Source organism: Nematostella vectensis, chromosome 9 (assembly GCF_932526225.1).
Source record: "Nematostella vectensis chromosome 9, jaNemVect1.1, whole genome shotgun sequence".
Classification (NCBI taxonomy): Eukaryota; Metazoa; Cnidaria; class Anthozoa; order Actiniaria; family Edwardsiidae; genus Nematostella; species Nematostella vectensis.
Genome location: NC_064042.1, coordinates 15,130,470 through 15,158,455, shown reverse-complemented (window position 1 = coordinate 15,158,455; position 27,986 = coordinate 15,130,470). Strand labels below are relative to the sequence as shown.

At 39.0% G+C, this 27,986-nt stretch overlaps 3 protein-coding genes and 1 long non-coding RNA gene across 7 annotated transcripts in view; 2 read left to right on the top strand and 2 right to left on the bottom strand.

Annotated features, from left to right (window-relative positions):
• The first annotated feature begins 777 nt into the window (after positions 1-777).
• On the top strand, positions 778-10,366 carry LOC5506627 (sodium/potassium/calcium exchanger 1). 4 transcript variants are annotated; one of them, XM_032375043.2, is made up of 12 exons: positions 778-934; positions 1,828-1,982; positions 5,061-5,228; positions 5,317-5,500; positions 5,749-5,806; positions 5,878-6,071; positions 6,297-6,368; positions 6,636-6,795; positions 7,519-7,638; positions 8,391-8,978; positions 9,251-9,421; positions 9,592-10,366. In XM_032375043.2, exons 2-12 carry the CDS (start codon positions 1,835-1,837, stop codon positions 9,796-9,798), a joined length of 2,070 nt encoding a protein of 689 aa, XP_032230934.2. In that variant the 5' UTR covers positions 778-934; positions 1,828-1,834; the 3' UTR covers positions 9,799-10,366. The 4 variants fall into 4 exon arrangements, with proteins under 4 accessions (XP_032230934.2, XP_032230931.2, XP_032230933.2 ...); XM_032375040.2 differs by having other exon boundaries at positions 8,292-8,978; XM_032375041.2 differs by lacking the exon at positions 778-934 and adding an exon at positions 1,419-1,563 and having other exon boundaries at positions 8,292-8,978.
• Positions 10,367-11,521: 1,155 nt separating this feature from the next.
• LOC5506604 (probable splicing factor, arginine/serine-rich 7) lies at positions 11,522-17,419 on the bottom strand. Its single transcript, XM_032375048.2, has 9 exons — positions 17,134-17,419; positions 16,994-17,007; positions 15,684-15,738; positions 13,972-13,990; positions 13,706-13,757; positions 13,391-13,438; positions 13,173-13,270; positions 11,772-11,927; positions 11,522-11,661 (listed from the first exon to the last, which is right to left on the bottom strand). The coding sequence occupies exons 1-9, from the start codon at positions 17,370-17,372 to the stop codon at positions 11,578-11,580; spliced, it is 765 nt and encodes a 254-aa protein (XP_032230939.1). The 5' UTR covers positions 17,373-17,419; the 3' UTR covers positions 11,522-11,577.
• Positions 17,420-17,447: 28 nt separating this feature from the next.
• The window catches only part of LOC116614252, an 18,611-nt gene continuing 8,072 nt past the window's right edge, over positions 17,448-27,986 (top strand). The window contains exons 1-2 of the long non-coding RNA XR_004294438.2: positions 17,448-17,560; positions 26,364-26,420. This is a non-coding gene — a long non-coding RNA (uncharacterized LOC116614252). The remainder of the gene's footprint in view (positions 17,561-26,363; positions 26,421-27,986) is intronic.
• Positions 18,798-27,683, bottom strand: LOC116614250 (putative uncharacterized protein MYH16). Its single transcript, XM_032375039.2, has 4 exons — positions 27,389-27,683; positions 25,305-25,709; positions 24,473-24,696; positions 18,798-23,793 (listed from the first exon to the last, which is right to left on the bottom strand). The coding sequence occupies exons 1-4, from the start codon at positions 27,530-27,532 to the stop codon at positions 19,824-19,826; spliced, it is 4,743 nt and encodes a 1,580-aa protein (XP_032230930.2). The 5' UTR covers positions 27,533-27,683; the 3' UTR covers positions 18,798-19,823.

The following is a 27,986-nucleotide window of genomic DNA, read 5'->3' as shown; positions in this document are numbered from 1 at the left end:
GCGCTGTAGTTGTGAAAAAGAAAGAACAAGATTCTCACTTAGTGTATTTTTATGCAAACACTGAATATCTCTTTGATATTATTAGAAAACCCAAGAAGCAACACCCATATATTTGGTTTTTAGATTTCTTATAATTAAAAAAAATATATAAAATAATTTAAGATATATTCTTTAAAAGTGAAATTACAGGAGCTGTGTTAAAAGAATAATTAAGGACCGAATACTTCTTATCGGATCTAGTGTAGGGAATGCTAGCATTTTTTTTCATTTCTGTCAACGTTAGCAAACATTTTGTTGATTTTTCGTATGTGGTTAGATTAGACTTCACGCGTGCAATTTACTAACTGCCTCGCGAGACCAAAAACTCACAGTTCAAGCAGGTGAGAATTTTGCCTTAGTTTTATCGCGAAACGTGATGAGTTCGTTCGATTATCGTCCGCACACGGTGAGTTTTTGGCATCATGAGGCAGTAAGCAAATTGTATGCGTGAAGTTTTGCTCGACCCCATGTGCGCCGGGCTTTAAGTATAAGATTTTCGTCTCTTGCTGGCCTATCGGGGCACGCTGCAAGGTAAGCTAATCGGAACCAGCAAATCATGCACCCCCTTTGGGTTTTCCTTTAAAATAGTAATTATCTCCATACAGTGTTGCTGCGCCACTAAATTAATTAGTCACAATCTGTCAGTGAATATTAATAAAATAAAAGGAAAAGGAAAGAAAATACAGGTAAAGCGCGCGCTCTTGAGGGGAAGCAAGGTAGTTTCCGTGGTAACCGTGACGTAACTATGACGCGCCATGTACTTTGAATGGCGAGAGCCAGAATCACTTGGTGCAACCGCCGGCTGAGAGAGTGTTTTGCATCAGCAGTTTTCTTAATTCAATCTCCACAGAAAGCCGACGAAATGTCTATTTATTATCCCCGTACAATTTGAAAGGTAAGCGAGGGTTAAAGGGAGTTCCAGGAGTTGAAGTTTTTACAGGGCTTCCATACGAAAAGATGCTCGCATGCTTATGTTTATCAGATGTTTGTTTTGCATGAGCTTTCGACGAGGTCTTTTTCTTGTGTGTACCGACGGTGATTCACTGAGTATTGTACGCATAGTTAATTGTTCATTCAAATTTACGTTTGTGCAGTGGTCATTTTGTTATGATTATAGCTTCTTCCAATTATCGGAGTGTCATTGCCTGTCAAACACAATAATTCCGCACAAAAAAGTCGGGCAGAATTTTTTTTTTTTTTTTTGCGAGTTTTTTTGTATCGTCATCGTTTTAAGATTTTGTGCGATTAGAGCAAAACTGTAACAAGAAGCTATACATCTTTAAGTAAGGAGATTAAGTCTTTGTGATTACTTTTGATTCGCTAGGGAAATATGCTTTCGAGTTATTTTTTTCGCAAATATCCTATATTTTGGAAATACGAGATGCATATTCATTGAGCAGGTTTAGTTCGCCAAGCGATGAACGAGTTTTTTTTCTTACAAGATTGTGTAGTTAGTGCTTGAAAATGTTAGCTCTCAACTGAGCTCTATGTCAAAAAGGACAAATTCAAACTCCAAAGTCAAAGGTAACGTAAATACAGCACCTAAGGCAATCGTTATCCAGCTATAAGTACATTTATCCAGAGTAAAAAAAAATTATCGCGAAATATATTTAGCTTTGCAGTTTTGCGAAAAGCCCACGTGAAATATATATAACTTTGCATCTCCAAAATAAAGCGATTTTCTTTGCTTATTTAAACGGATAACAAATCTGCCGGCGTATTTATTGAGTTTGGGTGCGCTATGCTTTGATGCAGCTATATTAACCACTCTTTTAAATTTATCTACAGCTTGAAGATGGGTTATCTTGGAAGCAGAAAGTTTGCAAGATTTCCTCGGCGAAATACATTGCGATGGAGTGTTCGCATAGCAGCCATCATATTGTTTCTGGGATGCGGTTTGGTATTCAAGTCGGTTGCGGACAACGCACTAATTATTCCCGAAGGTATTATACTAAAACGTCCATCGGATTTTTTATGCGCAATAGATCTTCTTGGTAAAATTACGTTTCCGATATCATTTACCGTCATTAAACCGGCTTCCCGATGCACAGATACGCACTTCACTTCAATTTTATAAAACGCCTAGTTTCCGTTGTTCCCTCGTCGAATTTCATCAAATATTAAGATCATCTAAATGAGAAAATGTCGGGTGCCTTAACACTAAAGATGTTAGATTGCTAATGAAATGTTGTTTAGGAAAATATCACAACGGGGATGTTGTCAAAATATTTAACATCACAATACTACCCAAGTGTGAATAACTGTGTCGTGCTTTTATCAAAAAATTGCTTGAAACTGGTTTGCAAACTGGCCACCATATAGACTCTTCTTGTATCACGATATAAATAATCGACTTTTTATAGCTACTAGATAGATCTACAAGGATATTCTATGCTTCAGGTATTAGGAAGGCTTTCAACGACCACAACTGCTTGCTCGAGGCTATACTTTTATGTAGTCTGTTGCGCTAGTAACATGTCATTCCTTTTGAAAAATTAGAATTATTTCTTTTATTGTGTGAGCTAGAAAATAGCTTACAAAATAACTCAAGAAAAAGTAGATCAACTGGTATGGTTTAGAAAAATGGACATTACTTTTCTCTTTTCGTTTTGAAAAAATACCGCGATAATTACTTTGAAGATAAATCTTTTTATTATCCTTTATAAAGTGATTATTTTTACATATGCTAAAATGGTTCGTCTCTATGGTACTCTCATTTTTGCTTACATGAAAACATAACTAAATCAACAAAAAGGTCGCATTATGATCACTTTCCTAAATCTGTAGAGGCTATCATTGTTAATGAAAACCATTTAAAAGTTTAGGCGCATTTTCTCAAAGAGCCGTAAAGATTACAGAATGATTTGTGAATCGAGAACCTTATAAATTGTTTAAAGTTATGGAATAAATGTGTTTGATTCTTGTTGGTTTTACGCATAGGCATTTATGCTCTGTTAGAATGTTGTTTCCTAAACTCGTTCAGTTGCTGAGTGTCTTATTTGTTTTTCGGGGGAGAAGGGCTTATCTTTTTGTTTTCTCGACGATCCAAGACTAAGCCGCAAATAACTCACCAGACAAACAAACGTGCTAATACCTTTACGCTAGTGCAGCAATGAAAACATCAAACACGCCTTAGAACGTGAGAAGTGAGAAAAAAAGTGTAAATTCTAACGTAGGGGACCTGGTACAGTTCTTTTCTATGGGCTGCAACGTAATCGTAGTTAATTGAAAACCAGGGATTTAATAGGGAACTGATAACAACTTTTTACATATTATTTATTTAATAGGACTGAATTTCACTTGTATTTTGTTTTTTACACTTCAACGTTTTTTTTTCTTGACAGCATAAGTTTTATTTCTCATATATCCATCACCACACAAAAAAGCTATTTAAGTAACCACTTACATTATCACAAGGAATGAAAGGCTAATTGGGCATTCAAATGATAATCACTTTAGAAATTGTGGATAATATTGATAAGGAAATTATCACAGGATTAGTGCCTGACATCTGGAGTTATGAAAGTGTCATGGAGTTATGAAAGTGCCAAATATATATTTTTTAATCTACAATCTTTTTATTGCCTATAAAGTAATCAAAGCTCAGGAGATAGAGTTCACCCCTCAACAGGCCTGTACCGGCCGTGAAAAGTACCAGCAAGCCAATATTATATGCAAAGATATAAATAGTATTGAAGATATGCATCCAACCCATGTGATAGCAACTATTTCAAATCAACCCTTTCACTCCTGGGTACTTTTGAGCAACATTGTAAGAAAAACAGACTGAAAACGAAACCTCTCCCCTATTTAAAGTCCAACACTACCAGTTAAGCTAAGCTACCGCTGACCCAAGACGGTATGCCTTGAAATTTCCAACAATGCACTGCGGTGCCTTTTCTTTCTAGCGACGGCACTGCTACAGCCTGTTGCTTACAACAGTTTTGCTTGTAATTTGCTTAAAAAATACAGCTTTTTCACATATGGAGAGTGCCTTAGGACATCATGAAGTCTTTTTGGGCATAATTAATGCTGTGCTCATGGATGTTTGCACGCTGAGGTTGATTCAATGGGATAATTCCTTGTCTGGGCTTCACCAAGTGAGAAAGGAATTTTCTGGTGAATGGCCTCATACTCTCCAATGTGGGCCATCTTTGCTACCCAACCTTATTCAAAAATTGTTTTCAGGCTTATTCTGGGTTCCTTGGACCTGGAAATGTTTTGTTTGGCATCGGGGCAAAGAGACTTATAAAAAAACTGTTATGATTCTGGGGAAGGAGATTGCCCGCCTGTCTGTCAAGATGTTTCCAAGACTCCCATGATGCAGTGCAGGCATGCAAAATAGGCTAACAATGGTGACTCGCCTCTAATGGAGGTTCTAGCATTGATTATTGTGACTGATTGCTGTAAAATGGGACCTGACGGAGCGCAATAAAGGTATCTATTGGTGACTTGATCTGTGTTTGCTTGTCTCTATTTGTAGTTCGGAATTTTGTGTCTTTTTTGGTAAGAAATGTTTCTAAGTTTAAGCATTTGTTTACGAATTGGTCAGAAATCAAGGTTGATATTTTGACAAAAGAGCCAATTCTATTACATTGCTTGGATGCGCTTTTGAAGGTCGTCTATGCCTTGGATGAATCTATGAGTATCCGGGTCTGGTGATGTTTAGTTTGCATTTTCAACGTTTTGAAGTTGGGCCTATATTTTACAGGCGTCTCAGGGCGTTATGGCAATGAAAGACTAAAACAACAACAAAAAGGACAGTAGAATTCACCCTCATCAACAAAACGCGCATGGACACAAAACAGCAAAGACAACTCAGGTCATGGGTTCTTGTGACTACATGCCTGTTTGTGCAGGCATGTAGTCACAAGTAGTTTGCAAGTTTTGCAAAGTATGTCTGCACATGATAAAACTTCATTTTTGTTTTAATTTAAAAGCATTTGGTTTGGCTGATAGGGCCTTATTAAAAAGCTGCAGACCTTTGAGGCAGTAAAATATTTTCTTCTTTCTTTACACAGGTTCAAGCACTTACCACTCTCGCCATCTTCTATCTATGGAATGGGAAAAATGTGACTTTGAAATACAACATAAAAGGAATTATTCAGCAAGAGAAACATGGACTGCTCCAAGTTCTGCATATGTCTGGCTGGTTCTGTATATATTTGCAATCCTTGTCATTTTTATAGGTAAGCAAGGGTCCCATGGCTGAAACGGGACAACTTGGCTTTGGGGACTATTTTCTTATTGTCGACTTTTTTCGTTTCTTTCGTTTAGCTTTGGCAATCGTTTGTGATGACTTTTTTGTCCCATCACTGGAGGCAATCTCTGAGAAGCTTGACTTGTCTGAAGATGTGGCAGGAGCAACATTCATGGCGGCAGGATCATCAGCACCAGAGTTGTTTACGTCTATAGCGGGAGTCACTGTAGATAGTGATGTCGGGGTTGGCACGATAGTAGGGTATGTCACCGCAATATAGTGACTTGATCCATCCATGGATTGAGGCAGATATACATGCACCAGTTTGATGGGCTGAGTGTCGTCAAAGATTTGAAGATGATTTGTTGGGCCGAAATCGAAAACATATACACAGAAACTTCCCAGATTGAATGCACTGAGTGTATTTTCTTGAGTGGATATTTTCTCTTTCTACTACGTTTTCCAAATTACTTTAACCTTCTTTTTAAATTTGTTTTTCTTTTTTACAGAAGTGCAATCTTTAACTTGTTGGTTATCATAGCTTTGACAGCTGCTTTTTCTGGACAAGTGAGTACATCATATAAACGTTATTGTAGTTTTCTGTTGGGTTTTACTTAAAAAAGTTTCCTTTTTTATAGGTTCTCCAGTTAGATTGGCGGCCCCTGCTACGAGACTCAGTTGCTTACAGCCTGTCTATAGCTTTTTTTATCATATTTTCTTGGGATGGGAAGTTTGAGATGTATGAAGCTGCTGTTCTTCTTATACTGTACATTGCTTACATTGTCGTCATGAAGTTCAACCCCAAGCTAATGGATTTGCTAGCAGAAGTTGGGTAGGGATTGATAGAATATCATGTATTTGGAGTTTTGCATTTGTGACCTAAACAATATTTGAATGAGGTAAACCAGTTAACAAAGTCATCACTAAAGATATATGCTAAACATCAATTGAAAGATTAATTTAAAGACAACCTCGATAATCATTTAGTTTATGATTCGATCTTGTGTGTTATTTCCACTTTGCTAACACAAATCATCCCCGTTTCTTTAAACTACAGTAAATCCTTGAGTTACTCAGAAGATTGGTCGAAATCAAGTCTTACAACGAATACTTCTGAATGCGCCAGATTGTAAGGTTTCTGTTTGAGATCTATGTATATGTTAAACTAAATGTTGCTACAGTAACAAATTTATACATTACTACCATGTTGTTGCTAAATAAATGCTAAATCATCTGCTTAAATGTCTACATAAAAACAGTGGTGTGAGAAGTATAAATCAATTGTATTAACCTATTTAAAATCGTTGCATTAAAAGCATAATTCATGCCATTAATTTTATGTAATCTACGTGCATCGATGTATTCCAGTCATGAGTTGCTCGTCCTCTTTATCTAGGCCAAAAGGAGGCCAAGTGAGTCCGCAGGGACAGCCAACAGAAGTCACGAACCTTGGCGTCAGTGACGCAGACTCCTTGGTTAATGAGCCAGCTGTGACAGTTCTTCAGGGTCAGCATGGTACTCCGGCGGGAAAACTTCCTCCAATCAACCAGGAAAGCGTAAGATCTTCCCCTTACATCCATTCCCATTTAAAATGAGAATCCAAAATCAATTAAACTAGCGGTTTTCTTGCCTCCTACTGACAGCCTTCCAGTGCGACGCGCGCTACCGCGAACACCTTAGAAGTTTTGTGAAGTAGGCGTAAGGCTGTGTCCACACGTGTCCGGATTTTTTTGCGGATGCGAAAATTTCCGTGTCCACACGCAGCGTATCCGAATCGTTTTCAGCCGTACACACGTATCCGGAAATTTGTGAAAACGCAAAAAATTTTTTACGAATCCGGCTTAATTTCCGGCCGTATGAAACAGAATAACGTAAGCGTATTCATTTTTTCCGGATACGAACGTCCACGTGTATACGTATTTGTATCGGTTAAAAATAATTCCAATCTGGAGAGAGTTTTCAAAGATTTCCGGATACGGCCGGAAATTACACTGGATACGTGTGGACGAGAGCTGGATTCGTAGAAAAAATTGCGTTTTCACAAATTCGGATACCTGTGGACGGGGCTTAAAAAGATTCGAGAACTTGCTATCTGATTGACAGATCAGCGTTTCAACTAGCGTGACAAAAAATGCTCCAGTGCTTATCAGAACACTTGTCAGTCTGTTTTTCGCAATCTAACTGGCAAACTTTGTCTTAGTCACTTCAGCACCGCGTGTCGCACTATAACCCTGATCGACTGTACACGATAAATGTGTGATGGTGTTCTTTTCCATTAGTCGCAAGACGAAGCAACTTCGCCAACTAACCAAAAGAGGAGTTCCAGTATACATGATGCCTCGCATCACAACACGAGGCACTTTGAGCATGCGCACAAAGGAATGATGTCAAGATCTTTTGTAAGTAACTGTTGCATAAACCCGTTCATCATAATCAACGCTAGAGATACAAGTATACTTGTATTCTGTGAGCTCTCGCCAAGTATTTCCTTAGCCTAAAGCATTTATCCATATGAATTCAACTAAAAAGTTGAAAGCTTCATAGATTGAATGGATGCTGATAGATATCGGCAATAATGCAGTTTGTCGCTGGAAATTTATCAGAGTGAGCTCGTATATAATTCATCACATCACAGTACTAAAAAAGACGTTCTTAAATAGATGCAAGTTTACCTTTGCTTATTCATTTGAGGATTACTTCTGTCCATTCTAACTGACCATTCCGTTTTTTAGATATTGAAATTGTACTTAGTCAGGCAAAGTCGAGGTAAATGAGAGGACAGTTGTGCGGGCGGCGTTTGCAGCTGGTAAAGGAAGGAGGCTAAGTAAACCGCAAGTAGTGATATGAGTCATATTTGCATAGGAGGTTAGAAGAGTAGAATCTTGCAGAGCTAACTTTGAGGAAAAAAGTGAAAAAAGATAAGGAATAAAAACAATCTGAAAGATTTGAGCATTTATAGGTAATTTAGGCATTCTAAAATAAAATGAAAATAGAATTCGTTTGTTTGCTTCAATTTGTTTCCCTCCTTCCTGACGCCGTATGCCTGAATCAGATAAATCTGTCACTGGGACGCAGCCAACACCATCATATGCCTCGACTTTCCGTCTCATTTCCAATACTACGTCCATATAAAAGTGATGATTTCGATCAGACACACCGAAGGAGTCTAGCTGCTCTCCATGGTCATGATCACATCCGGATCAAGTCCATTGCACAGGGAGCTGTTAAAAAGGAGTTGCGACGCCTGTCGGAGATGATGCATGGTCATCACATTCCGCCCACACCAAGTATTGTGCAAGTGGACCCTACAGACAAGGAACAACCTCCAGGGGATGGTTCAAGGCCGCAGTCAGGCGTGGGGAGCACAGATGACGGCGGTTACAAAGAAGATGAAGTTGGATCAACTATGAAAGTCTGTCCGTGTCTTCCTCCGGTCAGCATTGAAACACCCGAGTACCCGACAGAAGAACGCACTTGCTGGTCGTCTACGAAGTACGTCATGGGCTGGGTTCTTTTTGTGCTGAGTTTCCCCTTCGTCTGTCTTTACACGTGGACCATCCCGGATTGTTCCAAGCCTCACAATCGCAAGTGGTTCCTTGCTTCATTCACAATGTCTATCGTGTGGATCGCAATCCTGAGCTTCGGTTTGGTGACCGTAGTTGGGCGATCAGGGTGCATTCTCAACGTGGATAAGTTCACAATGGGACTTGTGATTATCGCTATTGGTACTAGCGTACCCGTAAGTACATACCACAGTCAAATGGTGATAAGGTCATAGATATTAAATCAATTTGCATTGTCACCTACTTCTCCTAGCTTAAAAACAAATCATGAATCGAAATCGAGTTGGTAAATCGCAACCCGGAAAAAGTTATCGCCTTTTGACATCTGCTTCCCTCATATTTCGACTATATATGCTTTCAGGTGTTCCGTGCCTGTCGGAGTGTGTTTTTACTGTCAAACTAACTCCACAGCTTGAACTACCTCAACTGCAACTTAATTTTGTTTCAGGATGCGCTGAGCTCAATTATTGTTGCTCGTGATGGGTTTGGTGATATGGCTGTCTCAAATGCTATTGGCTCCAACGTCTTTGATATCAATCTTGGTCTCGGCCTCCCATTCGTTATCAGAATTCTGATTGACAAAATGGAACCCATAAGGATGCTGACTCCCGCTGAAGAGGTGAGGCGTCAGCTCTTGAAACAGGTTATAGTGCTTCATGCCAGCAAAAAATAAATCATGATATTTGGCCTTTTCTCGTTAAAATATATCTTTTTATTTTCACCAATTCATGCAGTGTATCACGTATATAATTTACTGCTTAGATCATGTTTTATTTACTTTTGTTTTAGATAATGCTGGAGACTGGTGAAATTGTTATTTCCCCACACGTCAAATTTGGATTCCTCCTCCTTCTGTTTCTCGTAATTGCCCTCTTTCTGATGGCTGCTTTCAAGTTCAAGCTCAACAAGAGACTTGGCCTCTCGTTTGTTTTCATGTACGTCTTATTCGTGCTCTACGCCTATATACAAGATATCTTCTGCAAGCACAACTGTTAACATTTCTTAGATCAACATTTTTCGGTGGATAACAAAAGGAATCCACGCTTTTTTAAACACACTTTTTATTTATAATTATGCATGGCATATTAAAGATATATATAAATATTATTTTTTTAAACAAGGCTATAGAGATATTGTTCAGTCGCATATATGGATTGTTACATGTTTTAGAGCCATTCAGAAGAGAAATCTGTCATCAGACTTTAGGAAAAGAGGGGAGAAAACAACTTGTATCACGTTTACTATGCGACGCTCGCTAGCGTGGCCTGCGAGACACTTACAATCAGATTAACATGAACGTCAGTACAAAGTTCATCCAAATCAAAATTGTGTTACTCGAATGCTAATTTGTTAAAACTTTGTATAAGTGGAAACGCTAGCGCTCGTAGCATGTTAAGAACGACAGTAAGTAAGTTTTATGATTTAGATATTTATAAGGGTAGATATTTATTGCCTAGTGTTTGATACTTTGCGAGCCATCGTTTGCTCTATACGCAATAAGAGTAGTTATAGATATTGAGAGGCTGCTATATTTGAAAGAAAAATAAAGTTAGCTACGCCAAAAGATGTTATACTAGTCTTTTTTAGATATAACTTGCACAAACATGCCAGGCGGATGCCGAGAAGGTTCGTGGAATACAAAAAAAAAAGCTAGTTCGAGTTTGCCTCCCGAAATCGGCATCTGCTTGCTACTCGTTTGTCGTATTGTTGCCACATGTTTGGGTGTGTTGCAAGGTATAACATTGTCAACGACGCATGTGATGGTTTGAAATAAAGTTAGATCATCCCTATATTATTTGTTCATCAGTATTTGTATCTTGATTCGTTTTTTTGGTTACCGTGGGTTTAGCACTGCGGGAAAAGTAGAGACAAAGAAGAAAGGGGAGGCCCAAGATGCTTCGCATGTGAAAATCGGTGCAAGGAAAAACAAAGTGGCGAAAGAAAGGAACGGTTTCTTTTTCCCCACTCCTTTTTGCGTCTCACTTTCAAATCTCCGCGCTCAAACTCACACGTCTCCACTTCCTGTTCTAGCATCTGGCTGGATCTTTAACCCGGGAGTCCCTTTAGATAAAGAACAGTCAGGGTCAATCGATCCGGAGCAGTAGATCAAAGCGATAGTGTTTTTGGTCCTGTGCAGTGATTGTCTTATGCTATATATATGATTAAAGAAATTGTTATATATATATATATATATATATATAAATGATGGTTGAAGGTTTTCATAGAAAGTGCTCAATACTCGAAAGTAGAGCGGTGTATAGTGTTGGTTTGAGAAAAATACAAACTACATAGGTTTCCCTACAGGTCTGTTTCGTGGATTTTCCCCTGATGAGTGGGCAACCACGAAACAGACCTGTAGGGAAACCTATGTAGTTTGTATTTTTCTCAAACCAACACTATATATATATATATATATATATATATATATATATATATATATATATATATATATATATATATATATATATATATATATATATATATATATATATATATATATATATAACAATTTCTTTAATCATCTGACGTCATAAACAAATTAATGACGCATGATAATAGCATATACATACAGCGCGCGCGTCCTTGGAATTTAGACTTCGTGTAGAACTTCGAACATCTCTTTTAAAATTGCTTTAAAATTTTGTCCTTCCCCAGGTCTCGACAGCTTCAACGGAATTACGTTTCCGATGATATGGGTTAAAAATAAGCACTAATTAACTAGGCGAAATATTTTTTTTTATTGTAGAAAATATTTACAAACTAACGTGAAGTCAATTAGGAAGAAGCCAGCACCTTGTTTCTCATGGCCGCTAACTTCTTCACCCATCTCTCCATCTTTGATTCTTCATCCTCTTGTAACTAAAAAAATAAAATTTCAAGAATTGAGACTCCAGTAAATGATTTCTGACTTCCAAAAAAAAACTATTTTGATAGCTTAAAAGTAAACATTGACCAACAAGTATACTCACGAGTGGTCCAAATAGCCCCTCAGTGTCGAGTGGTTGCATTATCAGTGGTTTAGTTGACAGCTTGGTATCGGATAGAGGGACAACCAGGGTATCGCCAAGCATTCCGCCGAACATGGCGAGTTCGTGGCCTTGATCTATCGTCTTGCTACCTAAATTCTAGCGAAACAGTCCAAGATTATTTTATTTGGATGCAGGGCACAGTTGATGGGGAGTGGAAGTAAATTGTGCGTCTCAATGGTGGAAAGAGCTAGCAGATCTAGGGATACGGAGTTAGCGGATACATCCCTTGTCTTTCCAAGAGAAAGTCAATAAAAGCACAATAAGTGCTCTCTGATGTTGAACAACCCTGTCTCACGTGATCACGACCCTGCACAAACTAGGAGCACAGTACCAGACAGTAGCAGATCTACGGGAGGGGGGGGGTTAGGGGTTTTAACCCCCCCCCCTTGGGCGCTGTTTTCATTGTATCTTTGCATTCCGAGATTGTTACTAAGATAAATTAATGACGAAAATTTGGGTCAACCCCCCCCCCTTGGCAATAAGCTAGATCCGCCCCTGCAAGAATACATTCATGCCGACAAAAACCGCTTATCAATTTATTTGAAACATTTGCTGTATTCAGTTCCTTTTAATCTTTACTTAACACTTGCATGTTATATTGTCATTACATCTTGACCTGTACAGCCCTAGAAATTTAGTTTTATACAGCCATGTATGTTTTGTACATGTGCTCTTAAGATTTCAGAGAGTAGAGCTCTATCAACAATCTCAGTGAGCTAACAAGGTAAGCACAAAAGCATTTGTACGTCAATACTACTGTGGAGTTTCGAAATAATCGAAGTGTGTAATTATCCTGAGAACAACGATTCTTCGTTTACCATATTCTCTTGTACTGCACTTACACAACCACGTTACAGGGCAAAAAAAACAAACAAACAGTTTGGCCTTTAATGTTCCTTCCGCGTTCCTTCTCTAGTCTCCTCTACTAACTATGGTCTCACCGATTCAAAAATGCTTACGAACAATAAATAACATACTGTGCAAGTGAAACACTGAGGGGTTTTTCACTATGCTACGCACAAAAAAAACATGCCCAGATTGGTGAGGTTTCTTTCAGGCTGTTTTGTATAGGGAATTTCCTTTAACATTTCTTAATGGGGATAATTACCACAAAACACCTTAATTTGAGCTTGTTTTATAATAGAAAGTTCTTTTTAGTATGGGTGGTATTCAGAAAGGCAAATGTAACAACAGCAAAAGGTTGAGCTCTGGCAGTAAGGCTGTACAAGCAAGTTGACATGGGGAAGAAACAAGATGGCCTACACAAATAAGATGACATGGGGAAGAAACAAGATGGCCTACACAAGCAAGATGACATGGGAAGAAACTAATTGGTCTCACCTTCTTATCCTTACTGTCATTGGATGAAAAGCTTTCTTGCACAAACCCACTGCTTTCAATTCTTGCTATTGCATCTGCATCAGGAACTATCTCTTTTCCTTTAAGAATGGAGAGAGTCACAGTGAGTGCCTTGCACTACTGTCTAACTGCATTATTTGATAAATTATGTATAGGAACATTAACAGATTACAAATCAAAAAACTTCTAAATTTCTTTACCTAATTTCTTCTTTTCCCTCTCACTCTGTAGTTCCTCATCTTTGGTTTCTGTAAGTTTAAATACAATTACATATATAAAAGTATTGATGTGCTTATGTGAAAATCAAATAGAAAGCTTACAGTGTTACACTAACAAGCAGGCGTGTACACAGGGGGTGCCTCCCATAATAAGTAGTTAGTATTGGCTAAGTATGCATCACACAATAAAAGCTACACAGTACTATGGTAAAAGCTATACCATTACTATGAATGTAGTATTATCACATATCCATGCATATAAATGGCAAACAAACAAAACAAAGAGGAGAAGCAAACCTGCTTTTCTCAGAGCATCTTTCATCCTTTGTTTAGCTTTATCCTTAGAGCTCTGGAAAGAAACACAGCATATACAGCAGCAGTATTTTATAAGAAGCTCTAGCATATTGGAACAAGAAAATGCTTTGTTAACAATGCACATGTCATAGGTCATGACTATAGATTTGCATTTCCAAGCTGTCAGTTCTGTATCTTGACATAAAAAACTCTTTACCATAAGAGAATTGTATTATGCATATGCCACATTAGAAAAAAAACATACTCACCCCTGAATCATCCTTGTCCCTGGAAATAAAAAAAAAAGACAATTAAAATACAAATACACAATGGATCCACTGACGCAGGGTCATGTACAGGACCCGAAATGATCCCAGGACCCGAAATGATCCCCAAAAGTACCCCAACTGATCCCGGGACCCGAAACGATACCGAGGAGTCCCCGAAATCAACCCCACAGAATTGCGGTGATGGACATAAGGAAAGCAGAAGAAAGCACTTCCAATTCTTAAAGCATACTTAAGGGTTGACAGCGAATTTATTTCTAAATAACATGACTTAAATAAACTTAAATTCCAATACAATACTTTTATTTATTACATTGCCCCGGCGGTAAACCCATAAACAGAGTCCAAAACAAATACACAACTTTTAATTGCTACTGAAAGGAGTACAACATAAACATAGCACAGCCAAGCACAGCCTTGCTCAGAACAACCAAACTTTTGACCTTCGAAACATTTGCTGTTCTAACACGACTCAGACACTATAAATCTCGTTTCCGGTTAACATCACCCCTAAACATATATATTGATATGACAACCAAACGTGTATTTCACCACGAAATCCATGTTCACACGAGCCAATATTTACCGACAGCCGGTTTGGCCGAGAAGATGGAATGACAAAAGCACACTGAGTAATGCACTCGAACAACCCTTTTACTACCGTTGCAAAATATTAAGAGATGTGGCTTTTGTTGAAAGCATATTATGTGCGTTTTGAATTTCCTCATGTAGTCGTGCGTACACCCCTGCATGATCTCTCTATCTCTCTTTATGATAGGTCTTTCATTCACCGAACACAAACAAACATTTTCCTACAGGGAAGCAGAGTTATTTATTATCTGTGGAGACTTTCTTTTATGGATTGTTATGTATAAATGATTTATTCACCCCTGGTTCTTCAAATTACCATCACGGGAATTGTTATTTGACCCCAATTGCTGACTCAACCAAGCTGTTGGAAGCTGTATTTCCAGCGCAGTCGTATATAAAAATCTTTATACTATGGTTTTAGTTAATGCAAATTTCTGGATAGTAACAGAAATGACGCTAAAATGTTTCATATGTTTTTAAAACTGAAAGCCAATCCTTCCACATTCCTTTTGTTTGTCCATTACTGCAATTCCTTGGGGTTCATTTCGGGGACTCCTGTGGATTGTTTCGGGTCCCGGGATCAGTTGGGGGACTTTTGGGGATCATTTCGGGTCCTGGGATCGTTTCGGGTCCTGTACAGTCATATGTAGCTAGCAGGGGAAAGCTGTCTTCCTATTGGAGTCAGAATTTAATACAAAAACATGGTGTCTGCCAATATGAGAGAAATAAAAGTGCCCTAGTACCATCTCCAGGGACAGTGCTTACGCTACATGAACAAGTCCCTATCTTCACACTGACAAATAAAGTCACTTAAATGTGTATAACATTGTATCATGTCTCCCGATACTAATTTGTGCTCTACAAATACACAGAACTAAACAATGCATTACATGGTAACTACAGAAGAGGGGTTTATTGATGGTTCTCTCATTGCTAGCTGCTAAGGAATCTTAAAAGGCTTGAAATGTCTGGCAAAAGAACTCACAGTTTTCCCTGAGGGGTATAACATACCATTTCAACCTTGTGCTGATTTCCCTATCTCTCAAAGCTCAATAAAATGTTCTTTTTAAACATATCTACTACAGTGATTAGCAGATGCCAACCTTTTATCTCTCCTCTCGCCATCACTGCTATAGCTTCTTGATCTGCTTCTTCTATCTAGTGTTCACATAATATTTGATTAGATAATCTGAATAATATTTGATTTTATAAAAGGTGACCAACAAGGTTTTTTATCCATAACCCAACATAAAAACCAAGAGTAGTGCACCAAGTTGGTGACCCTAACCCTTTGTTTGCCATATGTTTGTTAAACATGCAAGACCAGCCCTTGTGGTGAGGTTTATACATTTTTGAAGTGTCCATCCAGTAGACCTACACCTCCCCTCCCCTCCATAGAAAAAAAAACAATTCCCCGTTTCACTACCACTGTGTGCCCGGAGTATGCAATCAATAAAAATTGATATTGAAAAACCAATTGATAAATCGAAATAAATCGATAATAGTTGATTAATTGATATCTATTGTATCGCATGATCGATATTAATCAATACTCACAAAATTCCTCCAATTAAGGTTAAGGTTAATTTTATTGGTACCTATCGATCTGTGCAAGCAAGAATAAAAAATAGTGTTTACCCACAAAAGAATTGCCCACGTATTATAAACCTATATTATTGTAATACATTCTTTTTTTTTTTGGTAAGCACCTTTTTATAAGAGCGCTGAGGCTCAAATTTTCCCAAAACGTAAGAACATTCTTATACATTTACTGTAAAAAAATGCCCATTTTTGCCCAGGCTGGAAGTCGATTCTTAGATGTTCTTATTTAAAAAAGTGTATACGTATTGCTTCAGTCACTGTGCCTATGGCACAGAATCTATGATTTGCTAAATCTCCCCAGACTGCAGCAATAATTTGTAAGAAGAAGTGAAAGAGTATACACTATGTACACTGGATATAAACTGTTGGTTTTTACGGTCTGACTGCAGCAATGATTTTACTACTACCAGTTAACTGCGTAGCATCCATAAACATTATTCTGGACAGCTGTGGCAATAACTACTGTGGCCACAACTAGTTGGCATTGGTTCCTTAGTTTTCGCGTTTTGTTTGCACATTGGGATTAAAAAGTGTTTGTTAAATGTAAATCTCTCGTACTCGTCTTTTATTCTTTCCAATTTCATCGATAAATCGATATCAATCGATCAGGGGTAATCGAAAAATCGATAATTATTGATCCTCCTCACAATTTTTTTCTATCGATTGCTATCGATTACCGATACAATTAACTAATTTATCGATTGAAATCGATTAATATCGATTATCGATTCTATCGATTGCACAAGCCGGGCTGTGTGGTAAAACATAAATAAAAATAAAATTATATACTTATGAAAGCATTGACTCTTACCTCTTTTACTCCTACTGTTGTTTAGATCATCGACATGTGGACAAAAATAGTATAAGTTTCATATTAGAAGGAGCTGCTAGAAAGGATCATGGATTTCAAGATAAATGATCAAGATGACTGTGACTATCCGTTTGTCTTACCCGGACCGTCTACTGTCATAGCTGCTCTCCCGAGATCTATCATCTTTTCTGTGTCGTCTCTCACTACTTCGGCTTCTTCGCCTACTTGACGTTCGCGATCGAGAATCCCGATCACGCGATTTAGACCGTCTTCTTCTTTCCCTACTACGGCTGCGACTTCGTCTATCGCGCTTTTTGGAGCTTTTTGAGCTCCTTTTTCGTCTTCGATCGTCGTCTGAATCCGAACTGTAGCGCGCCATATTGAAATTACCCAGACTCTTCTCAGCCACAGGGCACCCATCTATTGGTGATTTCTGAAAGCTCCCAGAACTCTTTGCGAGTGATCACTCTCGCAAGGATCACATCACTCATGAGTGGGTGCTGTCGTTGTAGAGCTGGGGTGTGAATCGCTGCATTTTATGAGAGAAATGGCGGACAAATACGGGAGGTAAGTGTTTAGAGCTTATTTTTTAAGTTTTTTTTAAAAAAGATATATGGCGTTCATATTGAGATTCTCAGTGAAAGCGAAATTTTGAACTTGTTATTGACGTCCCCCTGAAAAAAACTGACCTTTTAAAACCCTAAAAATTATTAAAACTTTTTTTTTGAAAATAGCGACATTGACTCCTTTTCCTTCACCTTCTTCCCTATATATTACCTATTTGATCCCCCTAGCCCGCTACCGCCCCACTGCTCCGCTGCTTATGTTCAATAGTGAGCTTTTGTCTCCTTGTCTGCTTCTCTGGTGTTAAATTTGATTACCTGTAAAATATATAAATATTTCCTAACTAAGGTTTTCATCAGGATATTGAGCAGATTTGAGGCGGTTTATTTTCTTCTAAGGGAGTGGTCATTAATTACTGGGGGGGGGGCTGGCAAATATGTAGGGGGCTATGTTTTTGGGCGCCGATTTAGGGGGGGTCACATGATTTTGGGCTGTCATTAAAGGGGGGGGGTCACTTTTTTGGGCACCGAATTAAAGTCTGGTTTTAATATATGTACATTTTTTTCAGTTCACAATGTTATCTACTATTGTATCTAGTCCCATATTGTTCAGGCACCAATCTTGTCTTTATATTACAAATTTTGAGAAACCCTCTCATAGTGGACAGACAAAGCTGTACAATCAGTTTAACAATAAAATGTTACGAAAACCTAGACTCAATATCTTTGTTAACATTGTCGTCCACATAGTTGTTTTCTAGTAACACAGGTGTTTGTCAATTGTTTTTGTGGCACCCTTAAATAAGCGAAAGTAAGGATTTATACTTAAATTAAATAGGTCAAAACTGCCATGCTAGATGATCTATATTTTAGTAAAGGTTATTATTTAGTCACATTCAGTATATCAAGTCTCTATGGTTTTAATAAAGACATATAATTATCTGATATGAAAAAGTGAGGTTGTGGTGGTGGTGGGGGTTGCAAATTTTTGGGCCTCCGGTTAGGGGGGAGGGTCACGAATTTTGGGCCCAAAATTTTTTAACCAACGGTTTTGCAAAAATACCGACCCCCCCCCCCCCCCCCAGTAATTAATGACCGCTCCCTAATGCATCTCTTTCTAGCACACAATGGCTCTATATTTCCTTTTATTTTTGGGGAGGAGACGTTCTTCTAAATGCTCCCCCATCAATGCCCTAACATGTTTCAGCTTTCACAAAAACGAATATAAATGACTGCTGTTGTAAAGAATAAGTATGTTTTTATTTGGTTTCATTTTGGTCATGACAATTTGTATTCACACTTTAGCGAGAGGGTGTTTATAAAGATATAAATGTCACTCTAGTATATAAAGATATGCAGATGTACAACTGATGTTTAACACTTAAAACCTTCTGTGTCAGTAAGAGGAAAGCTGCTATATCCTGGTTTCGGGGGTCTACAATCCTAAATAATCCACCATGAGAAGAGAAGGAAGCTAAATTCTAAAGAATCAGTCAAACAATCTTGACCATTAGTTTTCAATCTTTTAAAGAGTCTCTTTCTGACACTGTTTTTTTTTTTTTTTGTAAGAAAGCATCTATTTTTTTATCAGCTAATTCTGCAAGCTATTGAATAATCCAATGGCTTTTTGCATGAAATATAAAACTTTGTTCTTCTTTACATAATTTTTCTTCCAAGGATGAAAACAACAAATCTATAACAATAATGAAAAAAGCTCCATGCTCAGCCTAGATAATACTTACCCCAAGTCGCCCTCTTTGATTTTCCCTCATAGTGCGATCTTATGGTTATTTTCCCATATAATCAGTAAAAAAATCGGACGCACACAAAGTCGTACAGCAAAAGACAATTTCTAAAAAGCTGACCAACGGACTTTGAGAAAGTCTACCTATATAAGCAACTGATGGCACATATCATTTGTGCTTTATCAGTTCTTTGAATACTATTTTGGAATAAAAAAAGGCATGGTCCACATGAACATGAGCCTGAGAAAGTCAAGAGTGCATTACAAGACAGATTGGGTCTCTCAGAAGGTTTGTCACTGATGGAAAGCAGTTGACTTAAGATTTGGTCCATGATGGGTCCACAGTTCTGCCATAGGTTTTGTCTATTTTGACTTTCTCTATACCAGCCTTTTCCCTAGAAAAACTAATGCCAACTGTGTATCAATCTTTCCTGAAGGTTTGAAAAAAAACATGTCGATCTTGGTGGATCTATTAAATGTTAAAAAAAACACGACTTATTGATTGTTGTTTGTTTCTTGGTCGCTAAACTTGTTTATCTTCAATCAGGGTATTTGGATCACCTTTCTTTCCCCTGGGACTTGTGTACTCTTTGCTATAATTCTGAACATCGTCTTTAAACTTCAGAATTCTCTTTTGGTAATGAAGCATAGACTCCTTCAATTTCTCCTTCTCCATCAGTATTCCATGTAACCTGCCCTCAACTTCTGTTATTTTTCGTTTCAGCTGGAAATTTTCGTTTTCAATCTCTGCTTTATCCGTTTGCTCCGAGTCTAGAGAATTCCTCAAGGTTTCCACTTCGTTTCTCAGAGCATCCATGTCGATCGTAAGGTTGTTTTTCTCATCGTTCAGCGTTTTGATGCTCGTGTTTTTCTCCTGTATTTCCTCTACGTGCTGGTCCCACTTGTATTGAAGTTCTTGTACCCTCCTCTGAAGGGACAACATTGCATCATACTTCTCAAGTAAAGCATCTTTAGTTTTGATCAGCTCCTCTTCTAGCTGACCTTTATCAGTTTCGTTCTTCTCCAGCTGGCATCTAAGCTCCTTCAGTTCGTTTTGTGCAATCTGTAACTCATCACATGTTCTCTCTAGATCTGAGTTCATGCTAGTACAACTCTCTCTTGTTGTTTCCAACTCTGACTGGCTTTCATTTAATTGCTCCTCCACTAACATAGACTCATTCTTCATCTCCTCGACCAGTAATTCAAGCTGTTTTTTGTTCGATCTTAAAGTCTCTACAAGATGCGTCAACTCTTTTTCCTTAGCTACGCTTTGAGTGTATTTCTTGCTTAGCACTTCTCTTGACTCCCTCAAAGTTCCAATCTCGTTTTCTAGTTTATTGCATGTTTCATACAATTCTTTAGCATCTCCGTAGTTGTTGGATTCAAATACTCTTATCCTTTCAGCCTGCTCCGCTAATTCGTTTTCCTTTTTGTGCAACATCTCTTTCAGGTCTTCTAACTCATGCATCATTTCTTTCTTGGAATCTTGAAGGTAATGGAGCGAATCGTCCTTGGCTTCTAGCTCCTTCTGATAGTTGTTTTGTACATCTCGCATGTGTTCTATCTGTCTTTTCAATTCTTCAATCTCTTCGAGTTGTTGTGCCCGTATGTCCTTCAAATGTTTCACCTCATCATAAAGCATGTCTTTTTCTTTCTTGATTTCGGAAATTGTGTTCTCGTAACCAGTTGCCGCTTTAGAAGACGCTGCTCTTAATTCTTCTTGAGTCTTTGTAAGTTCATGCAGAGTTTCCTTATACTTCATCTCCGAGTCCGAGATGTTTCTTTGCAACGCCAACAACTCTTCTCTCAGTGTCTCCTGCTCGGTGCGTAATCTTTCACTCTCTCCTTTTGTCTTCGCCAAATTTCCCTTTAATTCACTGAAATATTTATCCTTGTACGCCGTCAGTGTTTTGTGTTGTTGGAGTTCAGCGTCCAACTTTGTGAGCTCAGTTTTTCTACGATCGGCAAGGACCGTTTGCTCGACGACCTGTTGATTGAGTTTTAAAATCTCTTCTCTACTCTCTGTTAGCCTTTTCATTAAATCCTTCACTTCGACACGAAAGGCTTCGTTCTCTCTTTTCTCATTCTCCAATTCCGTACCCATTTTTGATAATTTGCTTGTGGCTTCTATAACAGTTGTCCTCAGGTTCTTTTTATCCTTTTCAAATATTTCTACGGATGATTCAAGGCTGCTGACTTTTCTAGAGAGTTTCGAGTTTTCAATGTTCATTTTGATGTTTTCTTGTTGCGAATCCCTAAGCTCCCTTTCAACCTTCAATGTTCTATCCTTTAGCGTCTCGAGTTCTTCTTGGTGCTTTCTCCGCTCAAGTTTTACTTCTTCCAAGTCTTTTTCGGCGTCTTTCACTTTCCTGTCCTGTTCTTCATCGACCATTTCCTTTTCCTTCTGCAACTCAGCAATGGCCAACTCCATCTCATGTAATTGGGCTTTCATCTTTTTACTATTTTCCTCCGCTTCTGCCAGCTGATGTTTCATCGCTCCTTGTTGGAACTGAACCACAACCTTTTCTTTCTTCAGCTTCGTATTTTCTTTTTCAACAGAGTCAATCCGGTTTAACAGGCTTCGTATTTGATTTTCTTTTTCATCCATTTCGCTTCGATAGCTTGCCAACTTCCTCCCTTTTTCTTGTACCAAGCTCTGCGCCATTAAAGTTTCTTCTTTGTTTCTTTGGACTTTCTCGAGCGACGTGTCTAGCTCTTTCTTGTAGCGATCTTTTTCCTTAACGGCTGCTTCAAGCTGCTTTTCAAACGACTGCGCCTTTGCTGCAAATGAATTCATTTTGGCAGTCACCTTCTGAGAGGAATCTTGCATCTCGACCAACTCTCTACTCATCCCCTCTATCTTCTCTTTCTGGGTTTCGAATTTCTTCCGAAGCGTCTCATTCTCCTCGCTTATTCCCTCCATTTCGTGCCTTAGTTTCTCTGTGTCCTCCTTTGCTTCTATCAGCTCGACCTGAAGGAATTTGACATTGTATCTTAGCTCCTCGTTCTCCTTGTCTCTGAGGGTTATTGCTTCATTGGTTATCTCTGCTGTTTTCTTCTGCTCAACTACGAGCATTTCAAACTTCAATAACTCCTCTTTTCCTTGAACGACTTCGTTACTTACTTCTTCTAGTTGCTCATGGAGCATTTTGTTCTTGTTTTTCAAGTTCTCCAACTGCATATTGAGACCAGAAATCAGGTCTCGATCCTGGCGAAACTCTTCTTCGTGAACTTTCTTCGCATTTGCCACTTCTTCAATTTCCTTTTCAAGGTCTGAAACTTTCTCTTCCACTTCTCTACGACACTGAGCTTCAAATCTTTTCGCAGCTGACTCTTGCTCGAGGAGTTTTCTCAAAGATGTTGTTTCGCGAGCATAGTTTTCCGATTCTTGTCGTAGCTTAACCAGCTCTCGCACGTTTTCATCAGTCGTTGTCAAAACAACTTTTGTCTTCTCCTTTCTTGGCGTTTTCTTTTCTTCCTCCGCGCTTCTTAATTTTGCTTCAAGTTCCTCTGCAGTTGTTCGCCACCTCTTGACCTCTGACTCCAAGTTTCTAATTTTCTCATCAGCAAGAGTGTTCTGAGTTTCAAGACTTTCTTTTTCCTTCTTGACAACGTTGTGCATTCCCGTCAAGCTAACAATCTCATCCGCACTTGACTTCAATTTCAACACCAATCTCTTGACTTCTTCTTGGTTGTTGTTATACATGGCCTTCGTATAGGACAAGTCACTATTGAGGGATTCAATATCAGAATGCATAAAGCTGATTTGATCATTCAGTCGTTCAATAGTCGTTTCCTTGGCGCCCAGATCTTGGCGCAGTAGCTCGCAACTGGATTGGTACTCTTCTATTTGCTGTTGAATGCCTAGCATGTCTTCGCCGTTCTGTGCCACGCTTTTTGTATACTCATTCATCTGATCACTGAGGGTTGAACAGCTCATTTTAGCCGCTTCCGTCTCCGCTTTCGATTTCCTTAGTTTCTCCTTGAGCGTCATCAGATCAATATCCTTCTTGTTCTTTTCTTGCTGCAAGCTACGCAAAACTGCCTCTCTCTCGGAATTGTTCTTGGAAAGTTCCTCGAATTCGGTGTCCAACTTTTTCTTAGCGTCTTGAAGGAGTTTGTAATCAACTTGGTAATCGGCCAGGGATTTTTGTGTGTGGTAAAGGTCTTCTTGCAATTCCTTAAATTCCTTCTCAAGTTTTTCGAGTTTTATGTTTAACTCTGTAATTTCATTGTTTCGCTTTCCTTTTTCGCTAATAGTCGCTTCTTTTAGCCGCTCGATTGCTTTATTCTTTTCCTCCTCAGTGTGTTTGAATCGGTCTGCTTTGTTCTTGAGCTCGGCGTTTGCTTGGTGAAGCACGGCCACCTCTTTTTCTAAAGTCGAAATTCTCGCCGTTTTGTACTTCAAGTCGGACTCGACTTCTTGTTTCTCTTTCTTCTTAAACTCATCCTGAACCGAAAGATTCCAAATAGACTGCTGGTCTTCTTCGTGCCTTGAAAAAAGAATAAGATGTTAGAATCTACGAGTTTACGCGGAAAACACACGCCTTAGCGCTTTATCTACCCTGGTTCCAGAGCCTCGAACGTCTCTCTATTTAGTGGCCAGCGGCGGCCAGTGGTCAGCGGCTAGCGTCTCTCTATTTAGTGGCCAGCGGCCAGTGGTCAGCGGCTAGCTCATACCTCGCTGGCCACTAAATAGAGAGACGTTCGAGGCTCTGGAACCAGGGTACGCTTTATCTACGTCCATGGGCTTATCGTTTGTTGTCTCTTGGATTATTTTGATCTTTCCATCTGAATCATTTCCAACAATTGCAATATCAGCAGATTAATCAATCAATCAAATAACGCAAATAGGAAGCGCTGCCGGTGCATGATGGTAAAAAGCATCGAGAATCTTATGACGTCATCTATTGGAATATTGTTTTGATTATGACGTCATAAATTTTAGGAGCAAGGGTTTTGATTCGGTACAAGTGATAAATAAAACACATTTGATTTGGCAGATTGTAGGGGACTTCCAAGAAGAAACCTGCCAGTACGTGTGTAGAATCGAATTGATGCGCACAACTGCAAAACAGTTTTACTGAGCATACAAATGGGCTCGCGCATGCAGGGCAAAAGAGGCGAATATTTTAGAAAAAATAGAAATAGTTCATGCAGTCAAGTGTTAACCTTTTTTGCAACTTGGCGTTTTCCTTCTCTATCCACCGTAGCGACGCTTTCATCTTCTCCAACTGTCTCTCCGATTGACTCAATTTGAAATTGAGGTCGTTGCGCTCGTTCACCCCGTCTGCAATCACTGACTCTAACTCTTTGACTCTGTTATTCGCGCCCTGCAGCTCCTTTCTAACGTCAGTAAGTTTGCTGTTTGACTCTTCTGTACTCGAATTTGCAGCCTTAGAATAAATGATGAAATAGGTTAATTTGGATTTCAACGCTTAGGGTAAGATAGACATAGGATGTAGGAGAATTCCGTCACTCAAGCTTCTCTTTGCCTCGCTGATTGGCTAGTGAAGGCCATGCTAATCAGACGGTACACTCCCCGCATTCTCGTTCATTTTGATGTGCTAACTTTACAAAACTTCCAAGCGTGTGGCCACACGCTAGCGCTGTAAATTGATTGTTGATAATATACAATAAACGGTGAAATGAGCCATATGCTTTAAACACTTTTTAGTATTTCCGCGTCAACGAGCGCACAGGCGCGTACACAGGGGGTGCGCACCCCCCCCCCCCCCCCCCCATTGGCGGCCAAAAATTGGGTCACTTCTTAAAAGGAATCTTTTAATAATATGCTTTTTCCATATAAAACACCTACTGTATGCGCGTAACCCCCCCCCCCCCCCCCCCCTTGGCGGCCAAAAAGTGGGTCACTTCTTATTAAGGAATCTTCTAATACTAAGCTTTTTCCATGTAATAACTATGCACACCCCCCCCTCCCCCGGCCAATCCTTTGAACGCGCCTGAGCGAATGTTCAAATGGATAATTTTCTCCTCTTCATACCTCAGAAAGCTGCTCATTCAGCTCCATAACCTGTTTCCTCAACTGCTCATTCTCTCGCTCCAGGCCCCTGTAACTGTTGCGCAATTCCTGTATTTCCTCTCTCGCTCGTACCAGTTCCTCGTGGCTGGACTCAGTGCCTGGATGCTGAGTCAGGAGTTTCTGGAGGTCTTTTAAAGCGCAGACCTCTTTCTCCAGCATGCCCTTCTCCTTCTTGAGTCGTTCTATTAGCTCCGTAGTCCCGCTTGAGTGTTGTTCTCGTGACGATGCGAGCAGTTCTAGCTGCTGTTGAGCTTTGTTTAGCTCTTCGCGGTATTTGTTGTTCTCATTCTTGCTAATCTTGAACTGTTCTTGAAAGTGCTGTTTTTGCTTTGATAGGCTTTCTATCTGCAACTGCAGCCTGCTAACCTGGTGAAAAAGAAAACAGTTTATATTTTTACTGTCATTTTGCTATTGACCCATCTTTTCAGTTTCAGTATATTATTTTTCCACATATTAATCGTATTGTTATTTACAGCTTGTATAGATGAATTTTATAAGACTTGGGAACCACAAGTTTCGGCAATCACATCAGTTTACTTCCGCTAAACTACTTAACAGTCTCAAAATAATAAAAAATGCATAGTTCTTAATTCTATAACCGGGATAGTTGATATCCATGAGGCACTGCGCGTTACGACACATCGATTCTTTCATTGCAACGCTCTTTAATTAAAGGGGCAGCGTCATGGTACTGCGCATGTCTGGAGTCAGTGTTTATTGTAGGCTTTTAATTGTCTAAAAACAGTTGAACTTTAAGCTGTCAATCCTTGTTAAAAAGATATGCAATATTTTATTGAAAACTATGTTTATTGAAAGTTTGTGGTCATTTCCTACATGAAGCAAAGGCTTATAAGTCAATATAAGAATTTGACTATTCATTGTGTCTGCGGTGTAAAGCTATTGCAAAGCGTACCATGACGCTGCCCCTTTAGACCCCTTAGTAGCCTGCGTAGTAAAAGGTTGTGTTTCCAGCAAAAGAGAGGAGACCAAGGAGTATTTCATTTCCTTTTTTCTTTTTAGAAAATTCAGCACAACGGCCGCCACGCGCAAGGTCCTAGAGGCGTGACCAAATAAGAGGTAAAGTAACGTTGAGGTTGTGTCACACAACATGTGTAACACATGATATTCCCGTGACAGGCGATTAGTCGTGTGCTGTAATAGATACTTTGTGTCTCAATTTCTCTTCACAGCCGCTTCGCATGTTCCCGCAAGTTTATCAGTTGCGCAACCCCAATAAAAGCGCACGATTAGACCGCTATCGTCAATAAAACATACACTTACAAGGCCCTCACGTTATCGCATTATCCCAATTTGCCGTTAACATAGTAACATAGCGTAAGCGACATTTATCCATCAAGCGCATTTTACAATATGAGAAGAACTTCGCGAATTGGACTTTAGCAGGGGATATCTCTTCGTGGAAATTAGCCCGCTAAGAAGATTTGTTGAAAAAAGGATTATATATCGATTTCATTTCTGTGATTCTTGGATCTTTTCAAGTTTATAATACGCAAATGTTTCAAAAAGTGATACATCAACACAGCCCTCTGTCTCAAAGAAAACGGCTTTCTGCTTGCAATGCGAATGCACACTTCTCTTATAAACTTCTCTTACAGTTATAAACACAAATAAAAGGTACAGTGCTATACAAGAACCTGTGGGGGTTAGTGAAGTAAGCTAACGTTTGGCTAGTATTTCCGCTAAAATGTTTTCGCGTTAGATGCTAATAAGAAGACATTGCAAGCTACGAGTGCATTAAAGTACACTAAAAACCGAAACCTGTTTACAAATGTTTAGTTTTGCAGTATTTGAATGCAAACTTTACTTGTTTTCAACCCGTATGGTAATATACCAGAGTAACTTTTTTACGTTACGCTTGTCACTTCACTTATAAAAACTATATCGTAATCTGCTTGTATTTGTTTGCGTGTTATGATGAAGCGAGACATCTTTCAAGAGTTCCGCTCATTTTCGACGGCTTACATTCTCGCGTGCGATTGAAGGCTATCCCATTTCCAAATAAAACAAAAGCTAAGAAACCATACCTCGACTTTTTGCTTGTCTCTTAGATCCTCGACTTCTTTACGATACATTTTGAATGCTTGGTCTGCCTCAGGGTCGGCTGTTTTCGCCATAAACTGCAACGAATTCGACTCTTCCACTTCTAAAGCATCCATTTCGTCTCCCATGTGAAATTGCTCTTTAGAACCCCCAAGAACGATACATTAAATGTCAGAATTCCTCGGCTATTCCTGTGGATCTGTTGACATACGCCGTAGCAGCGGTTTCCTAGCGTTCCGCGTTACGAGGTCAAGCTCAAGTTTCCCAAGAGGATTCGCATTTTTATAATAACAAAGAACTACTTTTGTTTTGAGTTTTGCACCGATTTATCTTGTCTTGTAATTTTGCTTGAAGCTTCCTTAAAGTTACTTATAACAATAGAACAGTTATACTAAATAAGTTTTTATTTATAAAGCAAAGGAACTATAAGTGTCCCAGTGCTATGAACACCTGTTTATTCTGTTTGTCAAAAATTCTTTCATCGAAAATGTCTTTTCACTGGGGTCGACATTAAATATTATGCCTTACCCATTCATGCAAAAAACACCAAAACAATTAAAAAGTCTCCCCTGCTGAAAAACG

Coding starts and splice junctions, on each gene's coding strand:
- LOC5506627 (XM_032375040.2), top strand. CDS start 1,835: ATGGGTTATCTTGGAAGCAGAAAGTTTGCAAGATTTCCTCGGCGAAAT. Junction 5,501..5,748: donor GGGGTTGGCACGATAGTAGG/GTATGTCACCGC, acceptor TCTTTTTTACAG/AAGTGCAATCTTTAACTTGT. Junction 6,369..6,635: donor ACTTCTGAATGCGCCAGATT/GTAAGGTTTCTG, acceptor CTCTTTATCTAG/GCCAAAAGGAGGCCAAGTGA.
- LOC5506604 (XM_032375048.2), bottom strand. CDS start 17,372: ATGGCGCGCTACAGTTCGGATTCAGACGACGATCGAAGACGAAAAAGG. Junction 13,439..13,705: donor AGATGCTCTGAGAAAAGCAG/GTTTGCTTCTCC, acceptor TTAAACTTACAG/AAACCAAAGATGAGGAACTA. Junction 11,662..11,771: donor AGGGGCTATTTGGACCACTC/GTGAGTATACTT, acceptor TTATTTTTTTAG/TTACAAGAGGATGAAGAATC.
- LOC116614250 (XM_032375039.2), bottom strand. CDS start 27,532: ATGGGAGACGAAATGGATGCTTTAGAAGTGGAAGAGTCGAATTCGTTG. Junction 24,697..25,304: donor TGAATGAGCAGCTTTCTGAG/GTATGAAGAGGA, acceptor ATTTATTCTAAG/GCTGCAAATTCGAGTACAGA. Junction 23,794..24,472: donor AACGCCAAGTTGCAAAAAAG/GTTAACACTTGA, acceptor TCTTTTTTCAAG/GCACGAAGAAGACCAGCAGT.